General features: G+C 38.9%; 1 protein-coding gene across 1 annotated transcript; it reads left to right on the top strand.

Moving 5' to 3' along the window:
• Positions 1-4,977: 4,977 nt before the first annotated feature.
• On the top strand, positions 4,978-12,920 carry LMOD2 (leiomodin 2). The gene is made up of 4 exons (XM_018557746.1): positions 4,978-5,247; positions 8,355-8,556; positions 8,644-9,734; positions 12,894-12,920. The coding sequence occupies exons 1-4, from the start codon at positions 4,978-4,980 to the stop codon at positions 12,918-12,920; spliced, it is 1,590 nt and encodes a 529-aa protein (XP_018413248.1).
• The last annotated feature ends 6,398 nt before the right edge of the window (positions 12,921-19,318 follow it).

The raw sequence follows: 19,318 nt of genomic DNA, 5'->3' as shown, positions 1-19,318 counted from the left end.
TTTTCCTTCAGGGCACTCTGATATGAAAATAGTGGCTTGGTTCTCCTATTATGGTAGAGGATTCTATGGCTCCCTGAGTAATGGGTTAAACGGTCTTCATGTAATGCAGCCTGTAGTAAAAAATTGTGAATTCGTATACAGTGTTTCTTCAAAGAGGTCTGTGAGGGAAAAAAACCCACCCATGTTGGCACTGATATTAAACATGATGGGGTTGATTTACTAAGGGGAAATAGGCAGTTCACTTTGCAAGGGCATTTCACCTTAATTTAGTAAATGAGGTGAAGCTCTGCTGACTTCACCCAATCATGTGCAAGCAAATGTTTTATTTTTAAATTTCCTTGCTCATGATTGGTGATCCTTTGCAAAGTGAATTTTTACTACATTCACCGATCTAAGGGAAAATTCCCTTGGAAAGTGAACAACCTCTTTGTCTTCAGTAAATCATATTACTGATAGCGGTAAATTGGTCGTGGTCACACAATGAGTTAGAGAAAAAATGGTTGCGCTTGGGTTTTTATAAAAGAGTATTGCCACATGCACCATAATAGAAAGCTACAAGCTAGGCTAAAAGAGTCCCCTAGCCCATCACACACTGCTATTTAGCCCTATGGCACTAGACTGTGGGAAATTCACATTGCATGTCAGGAGGGATAACAAGAAATAATCACAATAAATGATGACAATTGGACCCAACAGATTACAATACATGGTTGTAAAACATCATCCGTAGCAAATTATAATAATTGTTTTTATATCTGTACAACCTGTAAGACTTCTGTCTGGCAAACTAAACAGCCCTCAAAAATACACCTACAATTAAGTGCTGTAGCACATATATTTAACGGGAGGCCATAGTTCTAATATATTAGCAGTACATAGAACCACATTGAACTATTGTTATGTTCATACAAGATAAAGTACAATTCAGTGTGGCAATGTTTTAAGGATACTTGGCTCGTTGCATTTGATCTGGTCGATTGCATAGAGAATTGTACTTTAGAAACGAAAAGCTTGTCTGGGGTTCTGCGACGTGTGTTTCCGTGTCACTGACATCACTGTGATCATATCAGAAGGTGCTATAAATTCTTAAATTGGTTTCCAGAAATCAGACACTTTTCCAGAGCACTCCAAGCTGTAATGCATTATTAAACCACCTAAAGCCATTTGAGATCTTTGTGTTCTCAAAATGTACTTTAACAATGAAGATAAACATGGTGTTCTTCAATATACATTGTACATGCTTTATTAGCTACTGGGAATTAAATACTCTTGTGAGCCATAAATACAGAACATTGCATTCTCTAGGCACTTTAAAATGCACCTGCAGTTAAAGTGACACTAAACTCAGGAGTTAAATCTTAAAAATGAATTCAGGTACCTTAACTATTAACAAAAAAGTATCTTATTTGTGTATCACACGGCTGTAGATCCTCAAATCATCTCTGAATTGGTACTGACACTGTCCTTCCTTCTGGAGGGTGGCTACTTTTGTTCCCCATGGTCCCTGTGTGTGTTGTAAAGTATTCACCCCTCCGAGCTCACTCCTGTGATAGACAGCAGATTATATCTGCAGGCAGCAGATAGAAGAAAAACATTTACAGGATTGCAGTTTCATACAAACACAAATTTAAGAGGCTCTGCCTTGTCAAAAAAGTTGTAAACTAGGCCAAGTTGTACAGAAAATGCTTAATATATACTTGTCCCACAGTCTACATCAGGGGTGTCAACTCAATTTAACCGCGGGCCGCATCAGCATTATGGTTGCCCTCAAAGGGCCGGTTGTATCTGTAAGACTATATAAATGTATCTACTCTTTATATTAAATAATTATCTTTGCATTCAATTTTTACTGGTTTTAGTAATAAGTTAAGTAATAACTAGAAACTTTAACCTCCCTGGCGGTAATCCCGAGTCTGGCTCGGTAGTTAAGAGTCCCCCACTCTCCCTTACATTACAGTGCACCCCCTTACCGTGTGCTGCTGCCAGGAAGAAGCTGGGGGCAGAGAGTGCACGGCCGGGAGGAGGACCAGAAGAGGGCTGGAGTCAGCTGCCGGAGTCTGCTGAATGCTGAGACCAGGGGAGGTGAAGATGAGGGGGTGCTGCGGCTGCACATATAGGCGCAGGATCTGTAGGAGTAGTTCTCTCTTCCTCTCTGCTGCCGACTGCTTAGACAAACTGGGCACGGAGACAAGGGGGTGCAGAAGCTGCAGGAGAGGTGCGAGGGCCACATGAAATGGCCTGGTGGGCCGAATTCAGCCCGTGAGCCTTGTGTTTGACACATGTGGTCTACACCAACATTCTTTGCTATCTTAAAGATCTCCAGTGACTGAAATACTTTCTGACTTGGTGTACTGCATGCCTAGTCCCCTTATGCGTCCTGTGGGTCTATCTGCCTTCCCCAACAACACTACCTTGTCCTGTAATGATAAAGGGACCAGGGGTTGGAACTACAGCATGAGGGGGACAAGGCATCAAGCACTACTGGAACATGTCAGATGCTAATGATTTTTCAGCCACCATAGCTTCACAACAGAGGAAAGATCGGTGACATGGATGATGGGACAGGTAAGTATTAATCATTTTCTTTACCGGCTGGCCTTCTTTACAGTTTTGTAACTAACAAGAGCCTAAAGCCTAAGACCTTTATGAATTGTAAAGCATCCCCCTAAATGGTAGTAGTCCACGTTAGTAAATTAAGACATACAGTTCATACATACAGACATACAGTTTAACGTATTCTAGTTTAATACACATGAATTCCAATGTCTAGTGTGTACAGTGTAAATCTCAAAGACATGAAACACTAGTAATACCATTTGTAGGAAGGGAACTCCCATAGGATTTCAGCATTCTTGCTTTGTGGTGATATGTGGTGTGTGTGATATGAATATTCATTCTATCCATCTAAAAGTGCATTTCACAAGATAATATAAGTTATTGAACAGGATTCACTATATACACTGAGTGGCCATATTGTTATGACCACCCCATCAGTACTTCGTTGGGCCACAAGATGACTTTGTTGTGCCGCCTCGTGACTCCATGAGATGTTGAAAGGTGATGTGAAACACTAGTAATACCATTTGTAGGAAGGGAACTCCCATAGGATTTCAGCATTCTTGCTTTGTGGTGATATGTGGTGTGTGTGATATGAATATTCATTCTATCCATCTAAAAGTGCATTTCACAAGATAATATAAGTTATTGAACAGGATTCACTATATACACTGAGTTGCCATATTGTGATGACCACCCCATCAGTACTTCGTTGGGCCACAAGATGACTTTGTTGTGCCGCCTCGTGACTCCATGAGATGTTGAAAGGTGATGTGAGGAATCTGACACTGCACTGTTGCCCTTCTGTTGTCTTCAGGGCCGGTGCAAGGATTTTTGCCTACACAGGCGAAGGTGCATTTTTGCGCCCCCCGCCGTAACAGTATGGAGAACCGCAAAATATGCTGAGCAGGACCATAAACTAGCACTAGCCGCACTCCCTTTCCACTAACACTAACTGGTTAAATGATCCATAGTACAACTACATGTTATGTACTATGGATTATGATTTAAACTATTCATGTTAGCAGGGGAGAATTGTAAATCTATTGCTGTAATGTAGTGGAGGTGTGTGCTGTATATATGTACTACATATACATTACACACGTCCAGTACACTATAGCAATAGATTTGCAGCCTGCCCTGTCCCAGCTTCCCTCACTTACAGTTTCACTCCCATCCCTGTTGCCTCACGCGGTGCCTCTTGTAGCCATCGCTGGGCAGGATCGCTGCATCGCGTCTCGGTGCTCAGCTTGTGGGAGGTGCTCACAATTCTCCCCTGCTAACATGAATAGTTTAAATCATAATCCATAGTACATATAAAGCACACACATCCACTACACTGCATTAGTAGAGTTACAATTATCCCCTGCTAATATGAATGGGTTAAATGATCCGTAGTACAACTACATGTTATGTACTATGGATCTTTCATGTTAGCAGGGGATAATTGTAAATATATTGCTGTAGTGCAGTGGACGCGTGTAACGTACATGTACTATGTACTACATATAGAGTATGCACGGCAGACAATAGATTTACAATTATCCTCGGCTAACATGAATGGGTTAAATGATCTATAGTACATAACATGTAGTTGTACTACGGATCATTTAACCCATTAATATTAGCAGGGGATCATTGTGAATCTATTGCCGGCAGTGTATTGGGAATGTGTACTGTATATATGTACTACATATAGAGTATACACTGCAGACAATAGATTTACAATGATCCCCTGCTAACATGAATGGGTTAAATGATCCGTAGTACAACTACATGTTATGTACATATTATGTACTATGGATCATTTAATCCATTCATATTAGCAGAGGATAATTGTACAATTATCACCTGCTAATAATCATTAGTTCTTCATAGGAACCCCCCCTGTCCTCACTTACTGCTCGATGAAGTTGCCTCACTGGTGAGGTTGTAGTCAGCGGCGCGCTTTGGTAAACAACCTGCTTCCCTATTTATAATGGTCTGGCCCTCTAGCAACTTCAGCGCAAAATTATAGCTAATTATAGCTAATTTGCCTACAAACGTCAGGTGGTAATAATCTGGCAACTTAGTGTAATTGTGACATTGTGTGGAAATCCTTAGGTCATCAGTGTAAACTTTATCTGGAAAGATATAGTGCGCAATTAATCCCAGAGTCTGAAAGCCTGGCATTCACTTGTGATGTCACTTTGTCTCTGCATCCAGCTGACGTTGGAGGCTGAAATAGAATATGCTTTCATCCCCCTTTGTATTACGGGAACACCCATTTAGCCTTTCTTAAAAGGCTGTGCCTCTTCTCATCTAAAGTGTCAGTTGCAGCTCACACAGGGTATAACAGAGTTATCAGCTCTTTCTCCCTTGCATTCCTTATCTACGTATTAAAGTTGTCTGACTTTAGAACACTAAAGCTCCTGAGGGGCCATGTCTACCTTTGGATATAGAAGGGAGATCAGTAAATATGAAGATATTGATGAAGATGAGCTGCTGGCTTCCCTCTCACCAGAGGAGCTCCAGGAACTGGAAAGGGAATTGGACGATATTGAACCAGATCGTAACCTTCCTGTTGGAATGAGGCAAAAAAGTTTAACAGAAAAGTCCCCAACGGTGAACTTCAGCAGAGAAGCCCTAATGGCTTATTGGGAAAAGGAAACACAAAAGCTTCTAGAGAAAGAAATTGGAGCATGTGCTCAGGTAAGCCTTTATATTGAATTTATTGCGCCAGTTAGGTTAAAAAGGTGAATGCTTACATGTTATGTTTTATATACCAAAAAAATACTAAGGTGTTTATAACTCACAGGCTTTTTTAGAAAGCAATATACAGAGCACCGACCACGGGCAAAGAACAATAACCCATTGCAGCCAATCCAGATTGTATTTTTCCTTAGTTTAGTGCAGATAGGACAACACAAGATCATTTCTGATGGGCTCATTCTAAGGGCTCATACAATCCACATAAATAAGGAAAGTATTGGAAATTATTCCTAGCTGTTTTATATTTATTATAAAGAGCACAATGTGTGAACATATATATATATACAATGTGTGAATATACAAGACATTCAGACAACTAAATGAAAATGGAAATGTTTTTGCAAACAATATTACAAAATATGTTTACTTTTACTATTAATTAACTTCACAGGATACTTTTGTATTGAATTTGGCATTATAAATATGCACTTCAGAAAGAAAAATTACGTTGGAAAAATATGCGGTGCATAGGTGTTGCCCAATATAAGATTTGTAGAATGTATTTTTTTCTGCGCATTACAAAATATGTTTAGTTTTAGTGCTAAATAACATCACATATTATTGAATTTGGCATTATAAATATGCACTTCAGAAAAAAACATGTTGAAAAAATATGCAAGGCACAAGTGTTGCCCTGTATTAGATTTACCCATTTCTTCTTAAAACTATGGCAAAATGTACCCTTTTTAAGCAGATCAGATGAGTTTTATTAGGGTTCCCTATAGGGATACAATGCACATACAACAAACAAACAATGGGTACATCAAAAAGTATTTAGATAGCGGTACACAGGTAAGTTGCTACAACATGTTAATATCAGTAGAAATATTGAAACAAACTACTAACGTAATTGTCAGATCAGCTCATTTGCAAATGAACAGCCCTCACAGCTTTAGAACAATTATTTTCTTTGCTTGGTGATTGAAATAGTGATGTGCCATTTGAAACTGTGGAAAATGTTTTGTTTAGACCAGGATGCTTCTTCAGCACACATTAGACATTTACAATCACCAGCATCAGCAAAACAGTGGATTCCAAGATATTTTCTTTTTAAAGAGATGGTCTAACTGAAGAAGCAGAATATTATTTCAAAATGATAAGCTGAAATCCCTAAAAAGAGCAAAGTCACCATTTATCTCCCCTGTATGCAGTCATCCTATCATCTAACATGTCTATGCCAATGCATTGTTAGTTGTTCACACATCTATCTATCTATCTATCTATCTATCTATCCATCTATCTATCATCTATCTATTTATCAATCTAACTATCCATCTATTATACATCTATCTATCCATCTATCTATCTATCTATCTATCTAACTATCCATCTATTATACATCTATCTATCCATCTATCTATCTATCTATCTATCTATCTATATATCTATCTGTTATCTATCTATCTATCTATCTATCTGTCTATCTATCTATCTATCTATCAATCTATTTATCAATCTATCTATCAATCTATCTGTTATCTATCTATCTATTTATCGATCTATTTATCGATCTATCTATATATCTATTTATCTATCTATCTATTTACCGATCTATTATCTATCTATCTATCTATCTATCTATTATCTATCTATCTATTATCTGTCTATCTATCTCTATATATTGATCTATTTATCTATCTATCTATTTATCGATCTATCTATCTATCTATCTATCTATCCAAAATAAAATTGACAGCAGTGTCCCTGCTATGTACAGTATGTCAACTATTTTGTGGCATCTGATAAGTGGAAACATTTTGGGAAGAAAGTCCACAGCTGACCCTTTAGTAGATTCCCTGTGCTCAGACAAAGCCCTGCACTTGTCTCTGGTATTTGATTGTTTTCCAAACATGGTAGTTATCAACACTTATTATACAGCTTCTAAATATAGCCACTATTTAATCTCAGTTCAGGCTCAGGAGTATGATAATATGTTGTTTGGCTGCTTGCTACATTAGTCATCAAGTCTATGGTGTCCTTGACAAATTGTTTTTCTGTATTATTCACTAGTTATTAAGCATTTGAATCCATGCCGACATATGCATTATGCATAAAAATGTATAATTAAATCCCCTAAATATCAAAAATGTATTTTCAAATAGTTTGAAAATAGAGGAGTAGTGCTTTGTGACTGAAAAACAAATGTTTTGTGGAAAAAAATGAATACTGTCCAAGATCAGTAAATCTGTAATAAGACAACCTCATTTCTTTTAGGTCTGTGTTTTTTAAGTAATAAAATGTAATGTTGTTGTTTCTTTTTTGCTAACACTTATAAATGGTCATTACAGTTTCCACGTGCAGCAAGAATGCATTACAAAAACGGCAAAAATGTTTTTTTTACATTTCAAAAAACAGGAACTCAATAGTTGTTTGTATTGTACATGAAAATATAATGATTTTAGATCAAACATATTTTCGTTTTTGAGGCTTACACATTTTAATAGATTGTTTTATATCCTGCATACCTTTATACAATAATAACAAACATGTAACACGTGACAAGGTTCCCAGAGCAGTATGGGTTATCTAAAGAGACGCAGAGCAGCTTGCTTTGCCGCTCTCTTTGTCTGATAAAAACATCAAGCTCAACTGTCTGATAAGGAATGAGTAACTACTCTGATGTTTTATTGAGTTCTGTAAATATTACGTTTTCTATCAACACAGCTAAAACCAAATCATGCTAATAAACTGAAAAGAAGACTAGAACTTTATGTAATAGCTGAGTATGACACTATATAACATTCCCATGCAATATTTCAAATTTAGCTGACAGAAAAAGCACCAACTTCATTTTTTTTTAGTCCATAAAAAACTAAAAAATCTATACACAACCACTATATATTCAATTGATATCAAATGTAGAAAAATATATACTTGTACTTCTAAAAATAAGTTTGATATTGTATTCTATTGGGTTTTTTGATCCATTTTTTTCTCTGCCTAATAACTAACTATGGATGGATAGATGATGTAAGTATAATATGATTTTGTTACCCTTGACAGAACTTGGAAAATGAAACCATTTAACTGAATTATGATTGTTATAGGATCACAAGGAAGAAGATGAAAGTGAGGAGGATGACTTTGCAGGAAGCAACAGTGAAGTGTCAGAGGAGGTTTATACAGAAGAAGATGAGGATGAGGAAGAAGAAAGAGAAGAAGAAGAAGGAGAAGAAGAAGAGGAACACAAGGAAGAATATGAAAGTGAACTAGAAGAGAATGAAAAGGAAATCAAAGAAGAGGTGGTGTGTAGCAAAAATGAATTGCAGCAAGCCATACAAATTCCCATAAAACCACCCGCTATAAAATGCAATGGCGTTTCTGTTGATAAGCCAGCTTGCAATGGATTAAGTGGAAGTGGTGACAAATACAGGAGACCTACAGATGATACTGTGAACTGTAAGGCATTGACTGGCCCTGTTCTCTCAAACCCAACCGTTATTGAGGAAGCACTAGAAAACATCAAAATCAATGATCCTGACACTATTGAAGTGAACCTCAATAACATTGAGAATACAACACCTGATACGTTAATGGCATTAGCAGAGGCTCTGAAAAATAATACTAGTGTTAAATTATTCAGTTTAGCAAACACTCATGCTGATGACAATGTGGCATTAGCTATCGCTAACATGTTGAGGGTAAATAGAAGTATCACGTCTTTAAACATAGAATCAAACTTTATCACAGGTAAAGGAATATTAGCCATTATGAGAGCTCTTCAGTATTCCAACAATATCTTGACAGAATTGAGATTTCACAATCAAAGGCACATCATGGGAAGTCAAGTGGAAATGGAAATAGTAAAATTACTAAAAGACAACACAAGTATTGTCAAACTAGGTTATCACTTTGAGCTTCCAGGACCACGTATGTCTATGACAAGCATACTTACCAGAAACATGGACAAACAGAGACAGAAAAGAATGCAGGAACAAAAGGAATCTGGTTATGATCCTTCATCTAACTTAAGGCCCAAGACATTGCAGAGAGGAACTCCAGGGGCTTCACCGTGTCCTTCTCCTAAGAGTTCACCATGGTCATCACCAAAACCGACTAGAAAAGTTCAGGCTACCATCACCTTAGCTCCCCCTCCACCTCCTCCACCACCACCTCCACCACCTCCTCCACCTGCCCCTCCATTATTGCAAGCAGTTCAGGAAAAAAAGGTTCCCACAAGGAATATTGCTGAAGTCATCAAGCAGCATGAAAGATCGGCAAAGAAAATTCATAATGGACAGAATAAAACAAAAGGCAAAAAGAGTAAAAAAGAACAAAACAACATATTAAAAGAAATAAAAAATTCTCTAAGATCAATTTCAGAAAAGAAAGCAGAAGAGGGTTCTAGACCGTCTACACCACAAAGATCTGTACACGATGACCTTATGGAAGCTATCAAAGGAAGCAGCATAAGACAGTTGAGGAAGGTATGTCTTATAATATTTACACATATCTGGTCTTTAAAATGCAATTTAATATCCTAATATTGCCCAGCAGCCCATGAATTAGGGTGATGTCATGGTTCTAATCTGTTGGCATCCTTTAGTGGAAGATTTATATGTCCTGGAACATGCTTTTTTCCCTATTAAATGCTTTCTGGCTTTAAATTTGGTGGCCATACTGGACATTTTTGCAGAGTTATCTAGAATTGTTAAAATATGTGTTCCTCTTGCATATTTCACTTTACCCTATTAAGTGCGTATATGTTGGACTGCATGACCAATTATTCAACATTAACAATTGACAACGTAATTTTCATAAAATCAATAAAACAAAGCAAATAATATTATAGTTATGATTGCCAATTAATGAAACCAAATCAATACATAGATTAATAAAATGGCAATTAACATTAAAAATGTTCTGCTCTTTGACCTTATAATGATAGAGTTGTTAGATGAAGATAATTAACAATATAAGTAAAAAGTTACATCCAACCACCAATCAGATCCAACCCTATCTTAGAAGTATGGATGTGATTATTGATACAGGAGCAGAGGGAGAGGAACATATAGGACTTTTACCAGGTAGGTGACTAAAAATGGCTAGAACTGAGTGAAGTTGGCACCAGGGAATGTTGTATAAGTGAATTAAGTGGTCAGCACAATTTTGCCCACTATACCAGGGATGAAAGACAGATCAAGATCAGTTTGAAGCCAAGACAGAAATAATAACTAACCAGGTGCAAAGAGGAACTGCCAGTTCAGCACCAGGAGTAACATCACGGTCAAATCAGGACAGTCTGGGTCAGATAATCAATTCAAACATGCATAGGAAACAAAATATTTAAAGATCATTTGTGTTGGCAGGTGTGACTTGAAATACTCTCATGTGTTGGGGTGTTTTGTTGCATGCCCATGTAAATGTACACACGCAAACTGTTGCCTGATATGCAAGTGTCTTTAACCATGCCAGTACTTGAGTAATCCTGCTGACAATGCTTCTTTGGTGTAAACATAAACACATTCTGCAATAGCAAATCATTGTTTTATTGTGGTTGTAAGCTGTGTCTTGGTTTACTTTCCTGCAGAAAGAAAAGCTCTAGTCATTTGAATATGTAAACTTATATACTCATTATTAAAATGTATAGAACTTAGGGATGGGCTATTTCAATGAAGCCTTTACATCATTGTGACAATGTGTAGTATGCTACTGTTGTAGATGAACCTTGTACTAAGAGAAATACAGGGACTACCATTGATGACATGCTTTTGAAAAAATGCTAGTTGCCTGGCTAGTTGACTTCTGTACTTTCTAAATCACTGACTTAAAACAAGGACTATTTTTACTTTGTGTTTAAACTTGAAGTGACACTAAACTCAGGAGTTAAATAATAAAAATGGATTCAAGTGCCTTAACTATTAACAAAAATGTACCTTATTTGTGTATCACTCAGCTGTAGATCCTCAAATCATCCCTGAATTGGTGCTGACACTGTCCTTCCTTCTGGAGGGTGGCTACTTTGGTTCCCCATGGTCCCTGTGTGTGTTGTAAAGAAGCCACCACTCCAAGCTCACTCCTGTGATAGACTACAATCTCATGCTTAGTTTACTAATTTGTATTAGACATGTGCGATTCGTTTCGTTATGAATCGAAATTCGTACAAATTTTCCTGATATTCATAAATTCGGAAGCATTGCAGTTTCCGAATTATATCCGAAACCCTGCTGAGGGTTGCATTACAATACACAGGCAGGAAATACGAAATTCCGTTAACGGAACGAACATTCGTTATATTGAAGTTAAAAAGCAAAATACCTTTGTTAATATATTGGAGTTGATGGTAGTTTTTTTTTTTAATACGAAATACGAAATTCGGATCCGGAATCCGTTAACGGAATTCGTATTTCGTTTGGTTGACCAATCAGAGGTTTTCTCTTCTGCTGTTGAGAGTTGCATTACAATACAGGCAGGAAATACGAGATTCCGTTGACGTATTTTCGTTCCGTTACGAACATTCGTTATATTGAAGTTAAAAAGCAAAGTACATTTGTTAATATTGGAGTTGATGGTAGTTTTTTTTTAATACGAAATTCGGATCCGGAATCCGTTAACGGAATTCGTATTTCGTTTGGTAGACCAATCAGAGGTTTTCTCTTCTGCTGCTGAGAGTTGCATTACAATAAATACAGGCAGGAAATACGAAACTCCATTAACGGAATTTCGTTCCGTTACGAACATTCGTTATATTGAAGTTAAAAAGCAAAAATACCTTTGTTAATATTGGAGTTGATGGTAGTTTTTGTTTTAATCCGAAATACGAAATTCGGATCCGGAATCTGTTAACGGAATTCGTATTTCGGATAAAAAAATCAACTACCACATCGACTCCAATATTAACAAAGGTATTTTTGCTTTTTAACTTCATCATAACGAATGTTCGTACAGTTACGAAAATGTGCCGAAACTAACGAAAATTCGTATTTCGTACGACTCCGAATTGAGTTTCGGACACGAAATAACGGATATTCCGAAAACGAAACAAATTTTTTGACGGCGCACAAGTCTAATTTGTATTGAGATTGTAGTACATCACAGGAGCGAGCTTGGTTAACCTTTCCGTGCTGTCTGTTTTTGTTTTTTTACATCGGGGCTGCCGGCCGCCGTCAGTCAGAAAAAAAACAACGGCGTAGGAACTAATAGCTATATCGCTATTGGCTATTTCAGTTTGCAATAGCAGACTACCTATTGCACCTGCAATCAGCAGAGGTGGACCTGAAGTTCTCCATTAGGTCCACCTCTGCTGACTGACAGCAGCAGAGGGCAGGTGCAATAGCCAGCTTGCTATTGGCTATTGCAAATTGAAATAGAAATGAGAAGTGCACCTCCCTGAAATTACTTATTTCAGGTTGGGATCCCTGAAATATTAAGCCTTTGAACTGGCTCTAAAGGTATCTAAAAGTTTACATCTATCGTATTCTAATCATACATCATATGTGTTCAGTGTGAATAGGAAAACTGCTTTTTCTTTGGTACTTCCTTTGAATATTTCTCAACACCAATCTCTTAAAACAGGGGTCTGTAAGCAGAAGACATTTACTTGATGCTGTGTGACAACATGTTGATTTACTTTGTTTATTTCGTAGGTGGAAGTACCTAAAGAACTGCGGTAAAGTCCACGTCTGTTGTAAGAGCTGAACACAAGAAGCTTTGTTGAGTTATCTGCTGTTTGTTAAACATGTGTAAGCAAGCAAAGTGCACTCCTCAAGAAGCTGAAACCTTTTAATCCTAGGCGACCGCAAGGAAAAATAAATGATATGTAAATACTGATTAACTTTTATTTTTTATATCTTCTTTTTTTTGTTTTCTATAGTATAAAGTATATTCATCTACAATGAAAGATGATCACGATGAACCTTGTGTTTTGCACTAAAATGTTTTTGTTTCTTTGGTTTGTATTTTTTATGACTTCAATAAAAATTGTATAACTCAATGTCAGCATGTCAGTAACGTCTTATGTCAGTAACAACAAAATTAAATCACGTCTTACAATCAGTAGAGCACGTATAACAAAAAGCTGCGAGAAGACCTAATTGACTTCTTTGTAGTCCTTGCCAATATCAGTCACAGGGGGCAAGTTCCCCATGAGCACCCCCTTTTTCTTTTATCACTTGCTGGGACACTGCTGGTGCAGAAGACATTGGCATAAATCAGTGGTAGTTGAGGGGGGGGGGGTCAATTGTTGGGTTGTAAAAGAGAAGGTAGCTTTTAAAATGCTAATTTACTAAACAAAAAGAATCATTCATAGCATGCTGGGAAACAACAGTTCACAAATGACCCAACTGGAAACCATCTAGCATGTCAGTGAGAACAACTCTGATAAAGGTTTAGAACTTTTCTCTGGTTTATAGCTGTATGTGTCTCCTGTGCAAAGATTAACCCTCAGTTCATCAGGGGGAAATGTTTGCCAGCTTCAATAACCCTATTTTAAGTAGAGTGATGAAAGATTAGAACCTCTTCCAAGTTTTTATGGCAAAGAAGATTTCCGCTTACTTCCTCTCCTAATGATACCCTGTATATAACAGAAAGAAAAATATGACAGAGGTTCTAACTGATCCTCATTGTATCCAAAGCAGACAATCCAAAAAACAGCTTTGACTTTAAAGCAGAAGTAACTGCTGATAAAAAAATGTCCACAGAGAGTTGTTAATATGCTGTGCATACTAGCACTGGTTGACTTACCTACAGAAATGACCCCCTCCGGCACTGCTCCCCTCAGCCAACAGGCATCTACTTCTTCATCCCGGTCCTCTGCTGGATTCCAAGTCTTCGGCCTCTTGATATAACTGCGTGGCCCAGCGTACAGATGCAGAGAAAATTGCAGACCGGCAGGGAGAAACATCTATGGACAAAGAGACTTCTACAGTCTCCTCTGCCATAAGAAAACCTGCGCGTCAGCACTTTTCAAAGTTTAGACTTCACTTTCATTCCCAAAAGTGGTGATTGCATTGCACATCAAATATTGGTTAGCTACAGCGAGGATATTCTATTACAACTGGTAAAAATGTATTTGCAATAATGGAAAACATAATTATTTTCTCCTTAATAGAAACAACAAAAGTAATCACATTAATAGTAGAGCATAAAATGTGCCTACATGGTACTATTAGCTGCCACAATTGTTTTCTCTTTGTGGCTTGAGAATCTTAAAACCAAAATCTTCTTTCTTGTAGTAACAGTAAGCATTAACGTGGCACTGGCTATGCAGTTCTGTGATCCATCCTATCAGACTCCAGTAGAGCACATCAGCCCCCAATTTAAACTGTCCTATTGGTTAGTGGAACACCAGGGAGCATACCAGAGCTGAGTCAAGACCTTAGTGTGGCTGACTGTGATGGATCCTACCCTTCAAGAAGCAAGATTTTGTCACAGCTGACGGTACATAGAGTGCCTGTATTTACATTCTTCTGCTAGTTTTGGATGACAGGTTCCCTTTAAGTGACCCTATTTAGGGATCACTGTCCTGTTTGTTCAAACAGCAACCAAATAACCATGTCATATTTAAAATGGATGATTTACAAGTGCCAACAGCAGCTGCAAATTCCAGTCATCTGTTAATATCAAGTGAAACTTTACCCAGTAGTGTTTAGATGGGAAATTGGCTGGAGCGGTGCTGGATAAAGGATACTGGTCTTATCATTTCTTGTTTAAAGAGATTCTGACCTGCAAGAAGAGAGACCCAGCTTTAAGTTGTTCATAAAGTTTACTGGCTTCACATTATGATTAATCAATCCTCTGGGAAGGACAGATGCCGCTGTCTTTAAATGTAACAAGATCAGTTTGATCCAGTAGATACCGATTTCCTGCTATTGCCTTGGCTTGGTTTTCTAGTAGCTATATCTCTGCAGGTTACTTACAGTTATAATTTATTGAATACCTTTAGTTTGCAGCAAATTATATTCTGGAAGTAAAAACTTGGCACTGTATTAATTTTTTCCAATTATGCAAGTTTTAGTGTATTTTGTAAGGTCTAATGTTAAACCTTGTCTTCCCTGCCATTAGGCTCCACCACTTTCAGCAGGCATGCTACCATAAAAGCCTTCAGGAGTTTAAATGTGAATGCCACTTACATTAGAAGTTTATTTAGGCATTGTTAGTGAGACACAGACCTAGAATAGTCTAGGATACACTAAAATAATTATCATTAGAAGTACCAAGCAAGAAATGGTATGTTGCGTGTATTCTTGGCATATGCATAACAAATGCTTGGAAGCATGGGCGTTGTTGGGCTCAGTGCCCGTCTTCAGTTTGGTGCCCCAGGTCAGCAATACCTGCACTTTACCACTTAGCAGAAGCCTCTGCACTTCATATGCTATATCACATATTACGTACAGCTGGCTGCCACAATCTGTATGCTATATTGTACATTACATACCCCTGAGAAAATGTTTATTGTCTCAGCAGTTGTTGTTTGCTAAGTAGACATGTGCGATTCGTTTCGTTCCGAATCGAAATTCGGACGAATTTTCGGAAATTCGGACATTCGGATGTATCCGAATTACAGACATAACGAATGCAAACGAATCCGAATTTCCATTTCCGAAATTCGGTAGCGTTAGTACGAACGTTCGTTTCGTTTTCTGTTCTTATTCGTTTCGTTCGTTGGAGCAAAGTGACATTAGAGAAGGAGAAAAATATTTTTCCCCCTCAAATGTCACTTTTGCTGCAAACGAACGAACGAAACGAATAAGAAACCTAAACGAACGTTCGTACTAACGCTACCGAATTTCGTCCGAATCCAAATTCCGAATCCGAATTGACTTTCACACCCGAATCCTGAAAAACGAAATAACACAAATCCGAATTTAAAACTAAACGAATTTTTTGGCAGTGCACATGCCTATTGCTAAGTAGCCCCAATCTATTTTAATGAGGTTCTTCTTTAGGTAGGCTCAAAGTGTTACCTGTACAGTATATTCTGTGTTCAGAAAAGCATGTGAGAAGAATTTTTAATGTTTATGTCTGCGACACTGTGGGTTGTGACATAGTAATAAATCATATTTTGTGGGTATAAGGACTGTGGCATATAGGACATGCGTATACAGCAAGTGGCCTCAGGTTCCATCTACCCATGCCATTCACTCTAGGAATGCACGCTCTCCTCAGGGTGCCTATTCCTAGCAATGCCCAGGTTAAAAAGAAACATCTTTTCAAGCATTTGCCTGCTTGTCTTGGCCAATAAAAGTGAAAATACTAGCAGGAATTTTCTTTATATCCCACTTAAAAACATACTCCACCTTTTGGACCATATTTAGGGTGTAGCATTAAACGTGGCCTCCTTCCTCAACCCCCCCCCCCATCCCTGAATTGCTGGATGTCTCTCATTCCAGCATCCTCTTTTGTTTTTTTCATTTAATACGTTGCTCCGCCCACACAGCCATGTGATCCATTGACCCACCTTGGCAGAGGGACTCACAGATAGTGCTGGCAGCAAGGTGGTGACATCACTGCACTTGTAGTCCAATGTTTACTTCCTCCAGCATAAGGTCCATAGCTCCGTACAGATTTGGGGCTGTGGGTAGCCAGTGCAGAAGCTTGTGCGTTGCACCTGTGACGCACTGATCACAGTTGCAGTGTTCTGCAGGCTTAAATGCAAAGATGGAATAAATGCACATTATTTTATTAAAAAGTAAAAATGCCGTCTGGCGACGGCAACCCACCAATGCAGCAGTGCCGTCCGTCCGTTTTTCTACTACGGGCGGACGGCAAGAGGTTAAAGGAGAATTATGGGGTGAGTGAAAAACTTTCATCCCCATAATTCAAGCCAAGCTGTCACAGGTCGGCTCTATTGATCAGAAAATCAGTGAAAACACACCGCGGATCACTGACTTTCTGATCCTCTCTCTGCAGAGATCCCCCCACCCCCTCTCCGTTTCTCCAGCACTGACTGGATGAACGGATGGGGGTTGGCACATCTGGCTCTGCCTCTAGAGAGCTGTCAATCAGCCAGCGGGGTGGCTCTTGACAGTATTGTTGAGATCCATACGGCCTGTGGCGCTCTCACCATATAGCGGGCAATAGCCTACTATATACTGAGACATGGGAGGACACAGTATATGTCCTCCCGTGACCCTGAAGAGAACTATGGGCAAAAAAGGTTGCCCCATAGTTCTCCTTTAATGCATTCAATGCAAAATATGGACAATGCCTTTAAATATTGCTGCCAAATAAAAAGTGCACAAGGCTTAGCAGCAGTATGTGAGGCTTTACAACCGTTTTAAGACTGATCCCTTGTACCCTGGAAAGCAACCAAAGTAACAAGATATCTTGTATTCTCCAGAGGTATGTCTGCTGCTACCCTATTAATCTCAGCCAGAAAAACACTCAGAAGATATACATAGAAGAGTTTATTTTATACTGAAACAATGAAGTTGCCAACAGTTTCTCCCATTACCACATTCTGTGGACATAGCTCATTACTGCACTGCACAGAATATATGTAGTCACTTGCCAATAATGGGACTGCAGCACCCACTGCTACATGGTTCAGCAATTTCGTATTGCACCTGCCGTGCTACCTTCTGGTGAAATCTAGAAATGCCACTTCAGTTACAGTGATCCTCAGAACCTATCATGATTGTGAAAAAAAATATGGTGGCCTAATCCACACTGAAATATACTACATCACTATCATTAAAGTTGGTTTCAATTTTATATTACATTAATAAATGCTGACATTTGAAAATACGAAGGCTGTCATTGCTGATTTCTACAATTGTTCCAGATCAGCTATGCAAAGTACTTAAACCAGATGACTCATATATTAGGGTTAGTATGGCAGCCGGTCTGCCAGTTTTGTAATCTAGGCATCCCTGCAAGACAGAAGAATCAGACCCCGGGGATGCCTGTAGACTACACTGCAGTTAAGCAATAGAACCTGGTCCAGGTGCATTCATGTCTATGCTCTTCCCTCCGGCAAGTATGTTTGCAGATGTGACTGGCAGCACTGTGTAAAGCAGTACAGCTTTGATATTCTAAGGCTGGCCATACACCTATCAATTTTTTTTGTTCAACCTGTCAGAATACCACCTGTCAGAATACCTGATCAGAGCGGACAGCTCATTGGCTGCCGTCTCTGACCGATCGGAAATTTTCCAGCCGACTCCTTCAATCAGCTGATCGAGCAATGCCGGCTGAAAGGGAGCCAATAGCCTCACACAATGTGTAGATTTTGGTCAGTACATTAAAAACCAGCCAAAATTCGACCAGTGTATGGGCACCTTAAGAGTGCTGACCCTGCCACTCTCAGTGGTGCCAAATGAAGCCATACAGGAAGCTTTTTTTCCAGACAGTAGTACCCCTGTCACAGGGAATACACTGCTAAACAGGTATCACAAATGAATATCCAGAATTCTCAGGTGCATGCAGGTACAGGTGCATGCAGATACTTGTGTCCCCAGGACCCTGGGAGCCTCAGGCTACAATCATGTAAATTGAGACTTGTTTGGAAGTGAATGAGTTGTCTGTCCCTGCCCAAAATTCCCTATTGGCACTATATTAAAGATACACTCAATATCTAGTAGGGAGTTGTGTGAGTTCCAGCTATTTACTTCCAGGGGAACAGTTTCTGTATTGCCAAGACACTATAGAGCAGTGATTCTTAACCTTTCCAGGGCCGGGACCCCTGGGTAACATTTGCCAAGTTGCAGTGACCCCCAAGGGTAACATTTAAGGATGCACCAATACTAGTATCTGTGCCGATACTGAGCATTTGAGTGGTCAGAGGAAAATTCCATGCACCCTTGCAACACTGCCGGTAAGCCTGGCTCCCTAACCAGTCAAGGGTGGTAGATCATGACCTGCCACCCAGCTTCCTGATTGGTCAGGGAGCCAGTATGCAGTGCCACGAGGGAACATGAAAACAGCTTCCCAGCCAATCAGGAAGCCGGGCAACGGGTCATCTTCCTGATTGGCCAGGCAGCCAGTCTCTTGCGGCACTGTTTTCGATACTGAGAAACTGGTATCAGAGCATCCCTAATCAAATTAATTGCACTCCTCCTTTACTGAATTT

This window comes from Nanorana parkeri, unplaced genomic scaffold, assembly GCF_000935625.1.
Source record: "Nanorana parkeri isolate BGI_ZX_2015 unplaced genomic scaffold, ASM93562v1 scaffold301, whole genome shotgun sequence".
NCBI lineage: Eukaryota > Metazoa > Chordata > Amphibia > Anura > Dicroglossidae > Nanorana > Nanorana parkeri.
Note: the sequence above shows the minus strand (reverse complement) of the source record. Positions and strands in the feature narration are given on the sequence as shown.

Bases quoted from the DNA above. Each gene is read 5' to 3' on its own strand.
- LMOD2 (XM_018557746.1), top strand. From the start codon at position 4,978: ATGTCTACCTTTGGATATAGAAGGGAGATCAGTAAATATGAAGATATT. The intron at 5,248-8,354 runs GTAAGCCTTTAT...TGATTGTTATAG, and splicing joins AAATTGGAGCATGTGCTCAG to GATCACAAGGAAGAAGATGA. The intron at 8,557-8,643 runs GTAGCAAAAATG...TTGATAAGCCAG, and splicing joins AATCAAAGAAGAGGTGGTGT to CTTGCAATGGATTAAGTGGA.